Genomic DNA, 19,540 nt, shown 5'->3' on the forward strand with positions numbered 1-19,540 from the left:
AGTGGGGTTGTTCGTGCATGATGAGAAGGCAGAAAAGTAACATGGATGCTTTTATCTCTTGTGTGGCCACTGTGAAGCTGCCACGCAAGGTTTCTTATGGGTAACATGGATTGTTTGTAAAACGACCTCAACAAGCTCTAGAACGGTCAGTACTAATACCAGTAAGTTGGGCTAATTTTACCAAATAGTATACTTTTGAGAAAAATTTAGGAGAAATTCATCTAACCAAATTTATTTAATTATGTAGCACTTTTTTAGAACTTGAGTTTGTAAAACTAGATTTTTAAGTATTATGTTTAATCAAATTGTCACGGTAGCCCACAATGCTTGGAACTCAAGTTTATTCTACATTACTAAATAAGTTTAGCCGAATGTGTTTCTCCTAATTCTTTCATAAAATTATGTTATTTGGCAAAAAAATAAAGCCTGGTAAGTTGTAAGTAGCAAGTAGAAACTAGTAACTTCCCAGCACCCAGTTCCAAGCGTTAGAAAAAAATAATAATAATACTAATGAGATACATATTTTACATTATTTCTCACTTATTACTTATGACACAACATAATAAATTTTACAATATTTTCGTAGGCTTGTGGTGTTAGATCAATGTTAGTGGTGATTACAATGAAGAGTAATTCTTAGGTACTCGCGGAACATGAAAAATAGTATTCTCTCCTCTCACATTCATAGTGGGATCCACTCATTAAATTTATGATGTGGTCCACCATAAATGTGAGAAGAGAGATTACCATTTCACTATATTTCGAAAGTACCTAATAATTTTTCTACAATTGAAATTGTAGGGACTCAATTTGGATTGACCCTGAGTATGAATGGGTTTTCAGCCCAACAAGCCCAAACAATAAATTTTTAGAGTATGGGTTCAAGAACTAGTACTGTATGACAGGAAAGGTTCTACTCTTCAAGTAACCAGGGATACTTTAGATTTATTCCTAAGAAAACTCTCCTCGGCTCTTTTTCAGTTAGTCTCTCTCTCTTCGTTCTTTCTTTTTTCTGCCAGAAGAAAAAGTCCCCCTTATTTCCTTCGTTCCTATGTTATATACTTCGTTTTTCCCCCGTTTCCATCGTACACGTGTAGTTCTTATCTTGGAAGCTCCTTTCTGTCCCATCCAGTACCTACCGGAACCTTCAGCTTAGTGGCCATAAAGCTGCTTAGTTACTGTTCAGGTATCACCTCCACATTAATGCGGCCAGACTGTTAGCTGGAAAGCATTTAATGTGGAGGTGATGGCCTTAGAAGATATTTGCTACCTTCCCTGACGCCTCCTTAAGCTATATCCAATTTCCAGTTCAGATACAACTTGGCGGAGTCTCTCCACTAACATGAAAGTTGCATTCACCTCGGACTTTGGTGTCCTCGGACGTGTGTTATGCCGCTGTATATAATATCTACTCGTTCCTCCTATATTACCCATTTGGTAAGAATAAAACTTTTTTAGGCTGTCCTCGGATAACTAAGTGTCCTCAGATTGGGCCATTGGGCCCCGAGTCCACTTCTGAGGATTACTATGCCTTTTTAACTAACAGGCCCCGCAGAAGTAATATTACAATAAATTGTCACATCAACCAGTTGGAAAAGTTTTGGTGAAATTTATTTTGTTTTTAAGGTCCTGTTAATGGATACTTTATTAAAAAACTTTCAACCTAAAGTCATTTGTATTAACTTTTGCTATTTTTAAATATAGGTGGGACCCATTATAAGCCTTCTTAACTATGATCAATTAACAAAATCCTTGTTGTTTTTTCATACTACAGAATTATCAAATTTTTATTGATTTTCATATGCTTTACAAATAACATCACTTTATTATCTGTCATTATCACAATAATTTTAAGAAAATATTTCATAACTAAAGAGTTGTCATTAGATAATAATGTGATGTTAGAAGTCCCAATTTTAGGGGGTTTTATTAGACTGGACTGGTACCCGATTCCCGATTGAATCAATCGATTTGGTATGGTTTTTAAAACTATGATAAAAACTCATAAAATTTGTCAACCAAGTCATCAAGAAAAATATCACCTTCATAGTTCTTGAGTATTTGTGAAAAATGTTATGATTTTATGCTTATGCTTAATTCATTAGAGTATTCACATCTGAGGTTATAAAAAAATTAGCTTTTAGTACCCAAAAAAAAAAAACTATTTTATTTATTTTAACATCTCACTTAACAATACATCATAAATTTTATGTTCTATTTTAACATGCAAACCCAATAAAATAATATAAACAACTCAGTAAAATAGTATAAGCAATACAATAAAAAATTCATTTAACTATGAGAGAGAGAGAGGGAATAAAAATAAATAGCAAGTCAATTTATTCATATTGAAGCAACTTGTTAAAAAATTTAACTTAATTTAACAACTTGGATGTAATTAAGTAGCTTTATTGTATTTGTGTGCAATAAATAACTATTTTCAAATGAATCATCGTTGATATCACTTTTATTTCAACAACTCACATAAATCATAATTAATATTACTTTTCTCATTTTTTTTGTGAAACAATATCACTTCTACTTTTACTTTTCACCGAAAGTTGTGTAAAAACAAATCAAACATGAAGGGCTAATGATAAAAAATTTGAAACATAAAAGACCAAAATGAAAACCACCCCAAATTTTAAGGGTCAAAAGTGTATTTTAGTCTTCTTCTTTTCTTTTTTTTTTCATTATCTTTTGGATAACTACATTTAGCCCAAAGAGAGTACAAGAAGAGAAATTGTAATATGATTAATTATCTTTTGGATAAATACTTACTTCTCCAAGAAAAGATTAGGAAGAACCTGCATTGTAATGAAATTGAACAATGTACATATATTTCATGTATAAGAGGTGATTTGTGTATATCATTTTATGATTACTCCCCAGGATTCATCTCTTCAATCAAAGAAGGGGAGAAGTACTAGCGAGTGACAGCTAACTCGAGTCTAGTCTACCATGATATGAGGAATAAAACCATTCATCTTTGGTCCCATCAAACAAATGTTTCACCCAATAATTGTCAATGGCTTTCCCTGATCGAAGGTTAATACAATTGGATTTGGAGGGGCTTCAAAAACTTAACTGACAGGAGTGGCACAACATGGAGTGAGTGAAAACCATGACCCAGAATCCCAAAGAGCTAGCTTGTTTAAACTGGGTAATTTGTGAAAGAATATCTGATTAACGAGCGCCAAAATCTCTGCTGAGTAGAATCTGTTGGAGTCAACATTCATGGTGTGAGTTGAAAATTGAATTTTTTAAACCTTGGACAGTGAGTTTTCATTTTGGAAGCTCTCTTTTAATTGATATGACTGAGCTAATAGATATGTTTCTCATACGCAAGAGCAATTTATTACTAGATGAGAGGTTCAACTAGACGATTTCATTTATTATATATTTCGACAATTTTTTTTTAGATATGAGGAATAAAACCATTCATCTTTGGTCCCATCAAACAAATGTTTCACCCAATAATTGTCAATGGCTTTCCCTGATCGAAGGTTAATACAATTGGATTTGGAGGGGCTTCAAAAACTTAACTGACAGGAGTGGCACAACATGGAGTGAGTGAAAACCATGACCCAGAATCCCAAAGAGCTAGCTTGTTTAAACTGGGTAATTTGTGAAAGAATATCTGATTAACGAGCGCCAAAATCTCTGCTGAGTAGAATCTGTTGGAGTCAACATTCATGGTGTGAGTTGAAAATTGAATTTTTTAAACCTTGGACAGTGCGTTTTCATTTTGGAAGCTCTCTTTTAATTGATATGACTGAGCTAATAGATATGTTTCTCATACGCAAGAGCAATTTATTACTAGATGAGAGGTTCAACTAGACGATTTCATTTATTATATATTTCGACAATTTTTTTTTTCTTTGGATAGTTATAATGGGGGAGGAGAGATTTGGACCCTAAATATCTCCATTGTAAACAACAAAAAATGTTAGTTGACTTACAAGACTCTTGACATAACGAGCATGTTAAAGAAAAGCATTTAGCAAAAGAAAATACCTGTGTCAAACTAATTCTCAGCTGAAGTGGGTTTTTATATATGGTACAAAAGAATCGCTAGAATTGAATAGGTAAAGCAAGACTTTCAAAGGACATTTTGATAAACTGGCTTCTATTAAAAGAAATGTAATTTGAGAAAGAAAAAAATTTAAGTGACCATACCAGAATTTCTGGATAAGCATGCCCTAGACCTTTACCATGTGTGCTTCCACTAGAAAAGAATTAAGATCTTCTCGAGATTATGATTGTTAGGACATATGTGATTCATTGTTAGGAACATATGTCACTATGTTATGTAATTGGCTAATTTTTTGACAAAATGCACTTTACTTGTAATTGGGTAGATCTAGAATGTATTTAATGCTTTAAGAAACAAGATTTCAAGTTCAAGTGTTAAAAACATGGAAGTCTGTCCAAGAATCAAGGAATGAAGTGTTGGATTTTAAAAATCAACAACTAGCATCTATCGAGATTTAAAAGCTGCTGAAGCCTGTGGCTCGACAACTAGTTCGATAGATTGCTATCTATCGAGGTTTATGAAACTGAGTTTTTCAAGACTTCTTTTCATCCAATCCGTGAATGTATGTTTGGGCTTTCTTTTCTCACAACCCTAAACATATATAAGGATTATTTTAAGGACTGAAAAAAGTGACGACAAGTTGCACAATAGCACAATTTCACAAATGTGAAGAAAGTGTGACCGGAAATCTAGTTTGCCTTAATTCTTCTTTCTCATCAAAAAACTACTGTGTTTGTACACCATAGGGTTTTGTGACCAAGCAACTTCATGATCTTTATCATCTGGATGAACTGAAGAACTTTGCAACCAACATTCTTCTCAAGTTGGTGATCAAGTCACATACTGGGATCCGCGCAATTGGTTAGTTACGTACTGTGAGCCGTGCATTGAAAATAAGAGATTGTCACTACAGAACAAGTCCAATTAGATATTGGGGTAAGGGTTCAACTGTAAGTTGGTATAAGATACTAGGATTCCTTTACTTGTAACCGCTTATTTTGATAATAGTGGACTCTTGAAAATGGTGACCTTAAAATCATTTGTGGGGTTTTTGCCATGTAGGTTTTCCCCATTCGTAAACAAATCACCAAGTCAATTTATTTTCTGTTGCATACTTTAGTTAATTGGTGATTTGTTTGTGCTGCCATGTACAATTGCATGTTAATTTGATTAATTAATAAACTTTGTTAATTAATCAATTAATTCATCATAATGAGTCTATACGTTTTTGACCTATCAATGATCTCCGAATTTGAGGATGCATCTGCCTTCTGTGAGGGGGCCAGAAGGAAGCCATGATACTACCATCAATCTGGCCCAAATTACTGGAGGAGTAACTGTATAAAACACTGCTACTTGATCGGTACAAGGAGGACTCTATGAGCTAGATGCTGCTATTGCTGCCGCCGCCACTGAGACCATGTCCAACGCCAAATGGTCTTTCTTGGGCTGTTGGACTCAGCGGCATTTTTCTTCCATCTACAAGAACACAACATAACAATAAAATAAATAAGAGGTAAATAATCTACAAGAACACAACATAACAATAAAATAAATAATTAAAAAACTGTCAAAGATGAATGGCCAAATCAACTGAAAATAAAATCCATGGAAATGACAAGAAGCATGTATAAAAAAATATAGAGTAAGACCATAATTAAGTATGCTTAACAATGCTTTGCAGAAATGTATAACAAGGTTAGGCCAGTCGGAAGAGTTAAGAAAGTTGAGCCTTTAAAGGAAAGGAAGCCAGTGAGCCATACCCACGAGAAAGTATACTATGTTTCGGTAATACCAACTCAACATCTATTTTGGTATTTTCTACTCAATAAATAAGTTACACTTGTTTCAAAAAACCACATTAGACTACTCCAATAATTATTAATATATCTTCTCGATAATATATAAGATTGTAATTAATTTATTAGAGTAGTCTGATATTGTTTTTTGAAACAGGTGTCACACATTTATTGGGTAGAAAATACCAAAATAGATACTAAGTTGATATTATTGAAACATTATATACTTTCTCCATAGCCACACAGTTTTGACGCTTACACAATTGGTTGCATTTTGAGTCTGCAAGATCTATAAAATTAGAAGGATCCTATCAATCAAAATGGACCCATATCTTTGTTTCATAAAAAATTAAAATAGTGATCGATATTCACGCGATCCATTAAAGAGATCTTTCTAATATTTTAGATTATCCGACTCTGATGAATTATGTAATATCTTGGATTTTGATGCAAGGGGTCTGTACACTCTAAGGGCTCTGCCAATACTTCTGCTGTTTTGAATTGATAATGTTATGCTACCTTTTAACCAAAAAATAAAATAAAATAAAGAGATCTTTTACACCATAGAGCCCACCACTTGGAATAATTATCTTACGAGTTTCACTCAAACACAAACTATTTTTACACAGTTTTTAAAGCAACGGAAATCGAGATTTAATTACTTTTGAAGGTATGTATAAATAGTTTGAAAAATCATATATCCATGTACTTCACATGTTACGAGACATTGATTACACGTAACCATTACATAAGATAGTATCTTCACCCTTTGAGTCTGATAGGTTCTTTAAGAAACCTTCATCCCAATCACTTGTAAAATCTACTTTGTATTTATACTTTCTTAGAATAATATTTGCTCTCCTAAATTTTTACTTTGGCATAAATGAAGCATGTATAATTTTTTGGATGAAGAAGAAAACTCCTAACCTGTTTTTAAAATGGGCAAAAATATCTCATTCCACTCAACCCATTGTACTTTGCAAGAGTTTCTCTTTCTTATGTATATAGGGTGTGTTTGGATTGAGCTTATTGTTGCTGAAACTGAAACTGAAAACTGAAAACTGAAAATACTGTAGCAAAATAATTTTTAAATGTGTAAATAGTACCGTGAGACCCACTTTTAATATTTTTTATTACATGAACAGTGCATGAACAGTGCGTGAACAGTGCACGCACTGTTCATGCACAGCTTTTTGTCTCCCAAAGTAAAAAAATGCGGCAAAAAAAAAAAAAAAAAAAAAGGGGAGGAAAACGCGTTTGCTGAAACGCAAACGCGGAATCCAAACCCCCCATAATTTAATGCTCAAAACCAACCCGCTTTGGCTTGACCTATCCACTTTAGTCTCGCATGGGTTTTTCTTGCCTTTAAAAAGTGAACTAGACAGCCACAATCGGATTCAGACCCATCATGCCCTGTTATCATCCCTATAATTGATGGCTTGGCTTTAACTGTTGGTGCTTAACAAGTATGGCTTCTTGGCGTTCGCATTGTTGCTTCAGTTTCCTTCCCAATTTCCAAACTGTTCGCCAAATCCATGCCATGATTGCGTCCTGAATGGGCATCTAAATGGCGGGGTAACGTGCTTCAGGAGTGAACAGTTTAGTGAATTATTTTTTCACTAGAAAGTGACAGACCTTCGAAAGCGTACATTGCAGGATAATCATTAATCAAGCTTAAGCATCAAAGAACTATGAATTGATCAACGCCTAAGTATACATAAATACTGACCACGTTTTTCCATCAATTGGGTGAGTAAGCTTGTACTGGAATCTCATTTTTAAGCCCACTTTTGACTTTTTTATTTTATTTTTCAGGCATAAATACATTTTAGTCCCTTACATTTTTACTTTTTTCATTTTGATCCCTACATTTTGTTTTTACTACTTTTAGTCCCTAAACCAATTAACGCGTGATATTTAGGTCATTTTCGTCACCCAACTAACGGCAAAAACTGACGTGGTTGACGGTGGAATAAAAAAAAAAAAAAAAATATATATATATATATAAATCATACACATTCATTAATTAAATTAAAAACAAACATAAAAAAAAATTCATTAGTTTTTGGGAAGACAGACTGCTCATATTCTTCATGTTCTTCCCTAAACATGTTTGATTGCCCATAAATTAAAATAATGCATCGATGCCCTTGAGTCCTCTCTCCAATCATCAACATTTTTCCCAGAAAATCAAGATTTTCTTTCAAACTAAACATTAAAATTCGTCACATTTAACAAACAAAACCCTTTTCTCTCTCTATTCTCAAACTCTCTCTCTCCTCACTCTCCATGGATGGAAAGTCTCTCTAATCTCAAAGTCTCTCTCTCTGTTCATCGTAGCTCCATGGCCGGAGCTCACAAGCTTGGCCTTCTTCTCCAACACATGCCACCTCTATCGTGGTAGTGTGGACCTAGTAGTTGGCCTCTCCGCCGTTGATGTGCAAGCGGCAGAGATATGAAGTGATGAACGGCTCTTGATGGGCTTTGAGGAGCTGGTGGAGACAACCTTTGGGAAGCCAAATGCGCTGAGGAGAAAGAAGTTGACATTTCTAGACATTTGGGGTTTGGGGTTTGCTGGAGATTTGGGTTTGGCGTTTGCTGGACATTTCGCATTTTGAAAATTTTTATGTTTTTTAAGCTGTTAACTTGTTGTGTATTGGAAGTTTCTTTGATTATAGTTTTGGTTTGGGAGTGGATGATGGGTGCTTTGCTGGGTTTCTATTCTTTGGATGGTTTGGTTTGGAGTGGTTTTGTTGATGTGGTAGTGGATGATTTGATTCGGTGGTGGTGCTTTGTTGGTTGCTGGGTCTCTATTCTTTTGCTCGGGTTTGCTTCATGTTCTTTGATTCGGTGGTGGTGATTTGGGTTTTTTTTTTTTTTTTTTTGGTGTGTGTTTGTTTGCCAAGAAAAATATATGGGTTTGAAGGCTAAGGTTTGATTTTTTGGGATATGGGTTTGGGGTTTGGTTAGGATTTGGGTTTAGGGTTTGTTTTTGCTGGAGATTGATTATAGAGAAGAAACAAAGAACATGAACATGTTCTTCTGAAAAAATAATGAAAGAAAAGAAAAAAAAAAAAAAAGACAAGAAAGACTTTTAATTTATTTATTTTGTTTTGATGTGTTTGGTTATAAAGAAGGTACAAGAAAGGAAAGAAAATGATAAGAAAATAAGGATTAATTGGTAAGAATATGAATCATATATAGGAAGAACATAAAGAACATGAATATGTTCTTTTGAAAAAAAAAAAACGATTGGAAAAAAAAAATTCATTTTAATTAAAAGAAAGTAAATTTTTGTTTGAAAGAAAATAAATTTTTTTGTTTGTTTTTTTTTTTTCTAATTAAAATTGAGTAATTAATTTTTTTAAAAAATTTTGGCATTTAAAAAATGCCAAATAATTTCTTTAATAAATTTTAATGCCCACGTCAGCCACATCAATTTTTGTCGTTAGTTGGGTGACAGAAAGGACCTAAATATCACGCGTTAATTGGTTTAGGGACTAAAAGTGGTAAAAACAAATGTAGGGACCAAAATGGAAAAAGTGTAAAATATAGGGACTAAAAGTGTATTTACGCCTATTTTTTTTATTTAATCTATTACTAATAATTTGTCACATTAACAAGTGTCAAATTGTTGTGCCTATAAACTTTATCATATAGATGCATTTTGTAATGCTTGTTTGTACTTTTTAACACCCAACATACTTTGGAAATACTGCATCAAAATCACCATAACATTATCATGTTTCTTTCAATTATAGTTTGGGGTAGTGATTTAGGAAATTTTAGTAACCAATAGATTTTATTTACAAGAGCAAAGTAGAGGTGCAAAATATTAAATTTTTTTTTTAGCAAAATTTTCATTTAAAGCAGTTTTAAGCCCGACTTGGCTTATATAGTATATATTTGAGTAATATTATATACACAAATTATTTTACAATATTTTTACAAACAGCTAATGTGGTTTTAGCATTTCGAATAGTTGTTGTAAGTAAAAAAGTAATGTTAGAACAAGTAAAAATTTGTCATATCAACAATTTGCAAAAATATTGTAAAATAGTTTGTGACTATAGTATTACTCTATATATTTTGGTTATAAAAGTTTATGATATTTATTATCATAGCAGTTTGCAAATAAATTTTTTAAAAGTAAAATTTATAGTAATTTTAATATTTTCCATAGTAAAAAAAGAAAAGATAAATGAAAGCAGAAATTCCGTAAAACTATCCTATTCCTATCCTATATACTACCTCTGTCCCATTTTTTTTGTCCTCTATTCCATTTTGAGATGTCCCAAAATATTGTCCTGTTTCTAAAATAAAAGTCATTAATTTACTAATGTTCCTATTATACTCTTATTAATTTACTAATTCAATTTTTTGATAAATTTTTTTAAGGGTAGTTTTGGAAACTTATACATTTTTAAAAGATAGACAAGACAATAAATAATGTTCCCTAAAAAGTTTGACTTTTCAAATATGACAAAAAAATGGGACGGAGGGAGTAATATTTTGGACCACAATTTTGAAAACACAAATTTCCATGGTAAGACAAACTATCCTATCCATATATGAAATACAACCATACAAGATAAAGCGGGCCCGAGTCTATTACTCTACGTGAATATAAAATGGGCCATGGCAATGGGAAAAGTGAAAACCCATAAATGCCTCGTATAAGAATTAGTAAGTAATACCCATCAGTTCTGGTAAGCTCCTCTACAAGATTTTTGATCTGTGCATAGTTCTGTAATGTTTTAAATTAATACTGTTTCATATATCCTGCACATTTTGAAGTATGTCTTATTCTTTATGACTATTGATTGCAATTGTTGTGCTTTGCTTTGGATGAGAAAAGCTACGTTCTAACTCTCCCGCTTTTGGTAATCTTTCCTTTGAATAATCTCTTTGTACTTGACCCTATGGACAATGTCATGGCACAATCAATTTGATGTAAGATGACAAGTACATGAAAGCATTTAGAGGTTACTCAAATTTATATATTACTAAAAGCTGAAGCGTAGCATTTAATGTTGCTACGCTCTCATTGAGCCACGTCAGCAGCCATGTCATATTAATTTTTTTCCAATTTTTTTATGCAAAATTTTTTAACATTAAAGTGAATTAAAAAATCTATTATATTACAATCAAAATATCATATTTAGTTTTATATTACAATCCAGCTTGATACGATTTAGTTTTATATTTTATGTTGTTATCTTTTTTATTCTCATTGGTTGTTAAATGTTATATTATTGCATTATAAAGATAGTATATAAAAATATAATATTATTTATTACATAACATAACTAAAATAATATGGTGTTTTTGTTATACATTTCATTTTTTTTATTTTATTCTCATCTTATTTTATTCAACATTTAAATTCAGCAACATCCTCCATATCATAATTATTTATATTTTGTCTCATTTTTTTAAAAATTGAATGTATAATATTTTATTCAATAAATAAAATTGTTCTTATAAAGTCTTCCCATGAAATGTTACAATGCATCAATGGAAAAATGAAATACAAAACAAATATCAATTTAGAAACACTTGATATATATATATATATATATATAGAATAAACAATTTTCTTATAAAGTATTCCCATAAAACGTTACAATGCATTAATAAAAAGAGAATACAAAACACATGCTATTTTAGAAACACTAAATTTATAATAACAATAATAGTAATAATAATAATAATAATATCAAACCAAACATATCATAAAATAATAAACTAATAGTTATGGATGTACTAACTTCATGACAGCAAAATGGAATAAAATAAAAATAAAAATAAACGTTACAATATGCATATTTAGTACATTAGAATTATCATCAAATTTTGGAAAACAATAGGATGTTAACAAAGAGGGAGAGAAAGAGATTAGTAAAAGAAATCAAACGTCAATTAAATAAATTAATTAGTAACCATTAATTGGAAACAAAGAGATTGACAGCTAAAGAGTAAAAAATTAATTAAAGATGACCTTATGAATGTTATTATAAACTTTACAATGCAAATAAATAAATCATTAAATTCACTTAATTAAATCATATAATCAACAATTAAATAAAATCATACAAAATTAAAACTTGAAACTAATCAAACTCTAATCTAGAAAATCATATTTATTATCAAAACTAAAAGGAAAACGTTCTTCAGTAATAATAGAAATATATAAGAAATAAAGATGAAAATTTTCAATATCTTTTTTTTTTTATACATTTCATTTAACATTATTTATAAATAATAAAATTAAAAAAAAAAGTCCTTAAATGCTTATATTCTTCACACGCCATGACTTATAAAATCTAATGAAAGGGTCTAAGAATTTAACTCTCATTTAATGCCTCTATTTTGAAAATCAACAGCCAGTAAAATATGATAATAGTAAGAAAGTTATAAATGAGAAACATGAAAAAACTAATTAACCACTATTATTATGGAATAGATGTCTTTTTTTTATGCATCTAATAAAATGAAATGTATAAGGTTTACTTATTAAGGTATATGTAAAGATTCACGTTAAAAAATATGTAAAGGTTTTTTGAAAAAAAAAATGGTATATGTAAGGTTTTTATTAACTTAAAAGACAATGAAAAACCAATTTTTAATTACTACAACCGTTGCTACTCTATAAATTACACACAACACTATATTCAATATCCTAAACAACATAGTGAGGCCCGTTTAGATATACACCACCATATTCAACTTATAAATTACAACCCAAATAAATCATACAATTACACAATTAAAGCATGAACATGTAACATGTATTGCCTTCTGAATTATTTCTTGGAATTTTCACAATTATTGAAAGAGAATCTCCAAATTTAATTTTAAAAACCTCAAGACAAGGTGAATTTTATTCTTTTTAACTTCCATAGAAAAAAATATTACGCACATAATTTCAACCCTTATGGAAAAGAAGGTTTACATGTAGCATGCAAATCGTGTTTAATTGACTTAGGGATGTAAAAATTAGTCAACCAACTATGGTAGAATTAAGGTTTCAAATTTTAAATAAAACAATTCTACAATAATAAAAAATTATTTTGTGATAAATATGATTATGAAATGCATTACTTTTCATTAAATTAGTTCAAATTACAAAATAATAATAATAATGAGATCACCATAAAAAATAATCACGCGCAACGCGCGGGTTTGTGACTAGTTATTTTAAAACTTGTGCATGTCTCAAGATTCATTATGAAAGAAATCTTTTAGGCATGGATAATTATAAGAGTATAACTTGTTCGTTACATCATTTTGTTCTAACTTTCGAGTGTATGCTAATATGACAAACTATTTTGATCTGATAGTATCTCTTGGATACAAAGATCATCCCAACTCCTTAGAGAAATTTTTACTCATTAAAAAAAAAGAACTGCTTAGAGAAATTTAAACAAGATTATGGTTAAGATATTAATTGTATGCTAATATAATTCTGCATCAAACAGGACACTTTAAGCTTTTGCATGAAATAGGATTTTCTTTCTTCTATTTTTTATTGGGTGGCCTACTATCCCTCCAAATTTCTTTGCACTCTTCCGGTCATGGATGAAAATTTATATTTGATTGTTCACATTTTGAGGGAAAATCAGGGAAAAGCCCAGCTTTGTAATATTTAGTTTTAATTGATTTAAAGTTTCTGTTAGATTGCGATGCAATTCTATTGATCAACTATCTATGTGTGCAGTTACCTTAAGGGGAGAGGCTATACTGCAACTTGATACATTAATTTTACGCTAAAATTGGCACCAAGTATTTGTCAAACATGAATATTATATATTTTAATGGACGAACTGTGCTTGCCATTTTTACATGACTGTTTAAGAATTTATTGGAAACATGAGAAATTGAGGGCTGTCCAAGAAGAATATTCTATGGTGAACTGATTAAACACATTACATATGTTTACTTGCAAGGGAGGATAAAACGAAATTTGAAAGCAAGGCTCAGTATAGTTTCCTGGTTTTGAAGTCTTTGCTATCTTTTTCCATTTAACATTTAGTTTTTCACTTTCTTAACTCTTCCGACTGGCCTAACCTTGTTATACATTTCTGCAAAGCATTGTTAAGCATACTTAATTATGGTCTTACTCTATATTTTTTTATACATGCTTCTTGTCATTTCCATGGATTTTATTTTCAGTTGATTTGGCCATTCATCTTTGACAGTTTTTTAATTATTTATTTTATTGTTATGTTGTGTTCTTGTAGATTATTTACCTCTTATTTATTTTATTGTTATGTTGTGTTCTTGTAGATGGAAGAAAAATGCCGCTGAGTCCAACAGCCCAAGAAAGACCATTTGGCGTTGGACATGGTCTCAGTGGCGGCGGCAGCAATAGCAGCATCTAGCTCATAGAGTCCTCCTTGTACCGATCAAGTAGCAGTGTTTTATACAGTTACTCCTCCAGTAATTTGGGCCAGATTGATGGTAGTATCATGGCTTCCTTCTGGCCCCCTCACAGAAGGCAGATGCATCCTCAAATTCGGAGATCATTGATAGGTCAAAAACGTATAGACTCATTATGATGAATTAATTGATTAATTAACAAAGTTTATTAATTAATCAAATTAACATGCAATTGTACATGGCAGCACAAACAAATCACCAATTAACTAAAGTATGCAACAGAAAATAAATTGACTTGGTGATTTGTTTACGAATGGGGAAAACCTACATGGCAAAAACCCCACAAATGATTTTAAGGTCACCATTTTCAAGAGTCCACTATTATCAAAATAAGCGGTTACAAGTAAAGGAATCCTAGTATCTTATACCAACTTACAGTTGAACCCTTACCCCAATATCTAATTGGACTTGTTCTGTAGTGACAATCTCTTATTTTCAATGCACGGCTCACAGTACGTAACTAACCAATTGCGCGGATCCCAGTATGTGACTTGATCACCAACTTGAGAAGAATGTTGGTTGCAAAGTTCTTCAGTTCATCCAGATGATAAAGATCATGAAGTTGCTTGGTCACAAAACCCTATGGTGTACAAACACAGTAGTTTTTTGATGAGAAAGAAGAATTAAGGCAAACTAGATTTCCGGTCACACTTTCTTCACATTTGTGAAATTGTGCTATTGTGCAACTTGTCGTCACTTTTTTCAGTCCTTAAAATAATCCTTATATATGTTTAGGGTTGTGAGAAAAGAAAGCCCAAACATACATTCACGGATTGGATGAAAAGAAGTCTTGAAAAACTCAGTTTCATAAACCTCGATAGATAGCAATCTATCGAACTAGTTGTCGAGCCACAGGCTTCAGCAGCTTTTAAATCTCGATAGATGCTAGTTGTTGATTTTTAAAATCCAACACTTCATTCCTTGATTCTTGGACAGACTTCCATGTTTTTAACACTTGAACTTGAAATCTTGTTTCTTAAAGCATTAAATACATTCTAGATCTACCCAATNAAAAAACGCATTGGTTCGAAGGTTACCATCCTCATGTCCATTTTGTCCATTTGATTTTGAAGAAAGTGACTCCTTAATGAACGAACCGCATTGTCTTGGTTGGGTTTGGTAGAATACTTTTGACACCACTAACTCCCCATCTTTCTCTTCTTCATTATTACCAAGGTGGTATTGATGCATCACCCAATTTGTTTTTTCAGGCTTTCTTTGTTTCCCATAGTTGGTGTAGAGCACAAGTATCTTTTTATACCCTTTCACCTTCCCACCGACAAAAATTGGCCTTGTCTTTCCTGTTTTGTGCCACCGGGTCTCACCACCTTCTATGTCTGTGTGCACCTTTCTTCTTTTCCGAGTTCCTGTCGTGTATGCTTTGGAAGGTCGATGAAAGAAGTGACGGACTAGGCCATCTTTGCTTACTCCTGCATTATGGCAATGGAGCATCAAATGAGATTTTAATTTATAAACATTAACTATGTGTTTAACATGAAATCCAGCTAACTGCCAACTTGTTATATACCAATTATTTTCAGTTCTTTTTGAAAGAGTCTTGTTGAAGCCATACGAAATGCAAAATGATCAAGGAGAAAGGAAAAGAAGAGGGGAAAAAGAGGGTTCAACAGATGCTTCCAAGACACTGCCTTTGTCCAAATAGGGTTAGTTGAAGTGTTTCTTCATTTGTGAAGGCTATGTTAATACTACATGGTTAATTAGTTGGAAGGTTTCTTCATTTTTAGTTGTACATACCACACAGAGGTATTAATGTTAGTTGGAGGGTTTCTTCAAACAAATTAAGAGATGGATTAACTTATCAATATGATTGATTGAATGTGTTCCCATATCTTCTTGAAAGAGTAGAGCTCTATTCCTTCAAAAAATCACGGTAATATATTCATTAATTATTCTTACTCTAATATGATCTAAGATAAAATATGAGGTCAATATAGGACTGGGCCTAAGGGCTTCAGTTAGAATTCCACTGACTATCAAGAAATTGTACTTAATACCGCTGGATGTGGAATTCAAACCAGTCTATTTTGAACCTAAAAGACTGATATCATATAACTCAATTATATAACAGGACAGTTAATCGTTGCTATTGATAACTATTCAGCAAAAACAATGAGCTACATAAAGTCATCTTAGTTTCATTGTTTTTAAAATTATCATTAAATTGTTTGTTGAGAAAACCAAACGATAACACTATCTTTTTTTTTTCCTTTTTTTTTTTTTTTTTTGAATGGGCAGATGCACAACACCATGCATTTGCTGAAAATCCTACACCTTAACGTACTATTCACCTGGCAGCTTCTCTGGGTGGGAGTAACAAATTCCATTCTCTCCTTCAAGTGTGGGGATGAACTCATCGATGAGAGGGTGAAGCTTACAAGCATCAGACTGCACCTTTCCCTCCAAATGCTCAAGAATTTCTTGATCAGTTGGATCAAACTTCACTCCCGCAGGTAGCCCCGGTAAATCATGAATTCCAGCCTATTGTTATTTTTTTTTTTCATTTTGTTTTTTAATAGAGCAAACCAAAAAACATAAAACACATAAAGATCTTATTAAAGTAGAAAGAAAACAATGATATAACAATAATAAAAAAACTTTTGCAAATTTTAAAACCTGCTTATCTTCGCATTTGATCTGATGACCACATGAAGGACAAGTTCTAATCGGATTGTCTTTGCTTTTTGCGTCAAGAATTGTCTGGTTGTCACCACGCTCATTGCATTGAGTCATTTCCTTGGTTTCCTCTTATGTGCCCATCCCACAATAAAGCTTTTTCTTTCTTGGTTCCACCACTGCTACTCCAAGATAAACAAAATCCTAAGAATAGAGAGAGGAAGAGAGAGAGAAAGGATAATTAAAAGGAAACAAAAGGAATGAAAAAGCAAACTTGTCTCTTCTAAAGCCTGCTCCCCTCATGCATGTTATTCTTGGGTGTTGGTAAGGAATTAAATGCTTCCTCTCTTTTTAGTCCTTTACTTTGCATAAATGAATACAGTAGCCCTCTTTCCCTCCTTGTTCTTAATTACGAGAGAGAGAGAGAGAGAGAGAGAGAGAGAGAGAGAGAGAGAGAGAGAGAGAGAGAGAGAGAGAGAGAGAGAGAGAGAGAGAGAGAGAGAGAGAGAGAGAGAGAGAGAGAGAGAGAGAGAGNAGAGAGAGAGAGAGAGAGAGAGAGAATAAAATGAAACTCGACTTAAGTAATGAATCAAGCCAAGTCAAGTTGAGCTCAAGCTCAAACATAGTTTGTGTGCTTAATTCAAGCCCAAATAAAGTTTGAACATTTTATATTTATTGTCAAGCTAAGCTTGAATATTTAATACTCAACTTGTTTACCGCCCTAGAGCAGAGGAGTGAGTAGCATGAAAAAGAGAAGGTCAATTGATAGATAGACTTCAGTAATTTGGAAGCTAATGAATCATGCTTTGTTCTTGTTGAAGCCGCACTTGTTTTGTTTCACCTGTGGCTTTGGATTCCTATTAGAAAGCATGAATCATTGCTTTGATCATGTTGGAATTTTATAAGTTTCTATTTTTTTTTTTATTTCTGAATTCTATTGAGTATGCTTTTGAAGATATATGGGTTTACTTGCCACTTTTGCTTTAGACATGAATTTAATAAGTATCACGAGAAGTCTTTTTTACTTCATCTGAATTCTAATGGCTATATTTGAAATAGTGGTGACTGATAAGGATATGGATTTGGAAATCTAGTAGCATATTTGGCCCACTTGAAAATTGGCAGTGAGAAGCGAAGGTGGATTTAGCAAAAGAAAAAGGCAAAAGAAAAAAAACATCAGGTATTCTTTCTTTGAAATATTTGAGAATATTTGTTATTGAATTAATTAATGTGTATTCTTTTTTTATTTTATTATATATGGGTAGTAAAATATATATATAATCAGAAAAACATGAAGTACAGCTGGAGTAAACAATAATTACAAAAAGTTTCATAAAACCAACAATAGAAAATAAGAAAGAATCCTCGAGGTTGACAATCAATCTAATAACGTTTTGAAAAAGAAAAACTTGAGGTCAAACATAAATCCTTGGGTATTTTCAAACTCATGCTATTTATTTTCTCCTAGATGTACCACATTAAGATTGAGGGATACACTACAAAAAGGTCCTATAGCCGCGTTTCTATAGCTCTTGAAAATGTGGGCTATAGGTCAATCGGCTTTTTTTTTTTTTTTTTTTTTTCTCTTGGCCAGATCGAAAATGCCTTGAAGTAAATGAAAAAATAACACAATACCAAGGTAGTAATTAACACACAAAATGCGCAATTAAGGCTTGGTTTCACAGCATAATAAAAATTTAAGAGAAATATAACAAAATACTAGGGCTGTAATTGGTTCAGTTTGGTCGGTTTTTTTTTATCCGGCCAACCGAAACCGAAATTTTTGGTTTTTAAAAGTTTTAACCGAAACCGACCAAAATAGTTGAAAAACCGTCGATTTCGGTTTGTTTCGATTTTTGTCGGTTTCAGTTTTTGGGCCTGGAGTTTGGGCCAATTGGGCCTTTGGTTTTTTTTCCAAAAATTTTATGTTTGGGCTTTAAAAAAAAAAATGCAATATTCAGTATGTTGTTACTAAAAAACAGAGATTTAGCCAAGCACATGGGTTATCATTTTTTTCAAATCCCTAACTTTATTTGCAAATAAAACTTGAAAAAATAAGAGGGTGTTTGGATTAAGTTGTTTTGAGTTATATAACTCAAAACTGATAACTCAAAACTCAAATTTCGTGGGCTCCACTGAGTTGCATTTTGTTTGGCGTTGTTTTCAGTCATGGTTTCTAAAACTTGTTTCTCAAAAATTTGAGATATGAGAATGAAAACTGAGAACAGGTTTCATGGTGTGTTCAGTTTTCAAAAACTGAGTTTGATGGCATTTTGGTTATTATTTCATCTATGTGAGACCTGGTGGCAGTGTATAGTCACAACTAGCACAATAACAAGTTCAACTAACAGCACCTATAACCGAAAAATACAAAAGCTATTGCAGGCTGTGGGCTGTGAGCTCCACCAAAAAGTGAAAAAATTAGGTATTGAGATGCGGGGCATGGTTTTGAGATATTGGAGCTAAACAATTTTTTTCAGTTTTGGGTTTTGAGTGAGATAGAGTTTTGAGAATTGAGTTATGTTTCTGAGTTACGTGTTTTGAGTTCAGAGTTTTGAGTTTTGAGATACTTCCAATCCAAACACCCCTTAAACATCTTGATCTTGATTCACTATTTTCAAAGCCATAA

The 19,540-nt window shown here is 32.2% G+C and overlaps 1 protein-coding gene across 1 annotated transcript; it reads right to left on the bottom strand.

The window, feature by feature from the left end:
- Positions 1-15,261: 15,261 nt before the first annotated feature.
- On the bottom strand, positions 15,262-17,346 carry LOC111998189 (NAC domain-containing protein 73). The gene is made up of 3 exons (XM_024030299.2): positions 16,912-17,346; positions 16,587-16,776; positions 15,262-15,707 (listed from the first exon to the last, which is right to left on the bottom strand). Exons 1-3 carry the CDS (start codon positions 17,026-17,028, stop codon positions 15,262-15,264), a joined length of 753 nt encoding a protein of 250 aa, XP_023886067.2. The 5' UTR covers positions 17,029-17,346.
- Between the last annotated feature and the right edge of the window lie 2,194 nt (positions 17,347-19,540).

The sequence above is a fragment of the Quercus suber genome, unplaced genomic scaffold (genome assembly GCF_002906115.3).
Source record: "Quercus suber isolate HL8 unplaced genomic scaffold, Cork oak 2.0 scaffold_391, whole genome shotgun sequence".
NCBI classification, from domain to species: Eukaryota; Viridiplantae; Streptophyta; class Magnoliopsida; order Fagales; family Fagaceae; genus Quercus; species Quercus suber.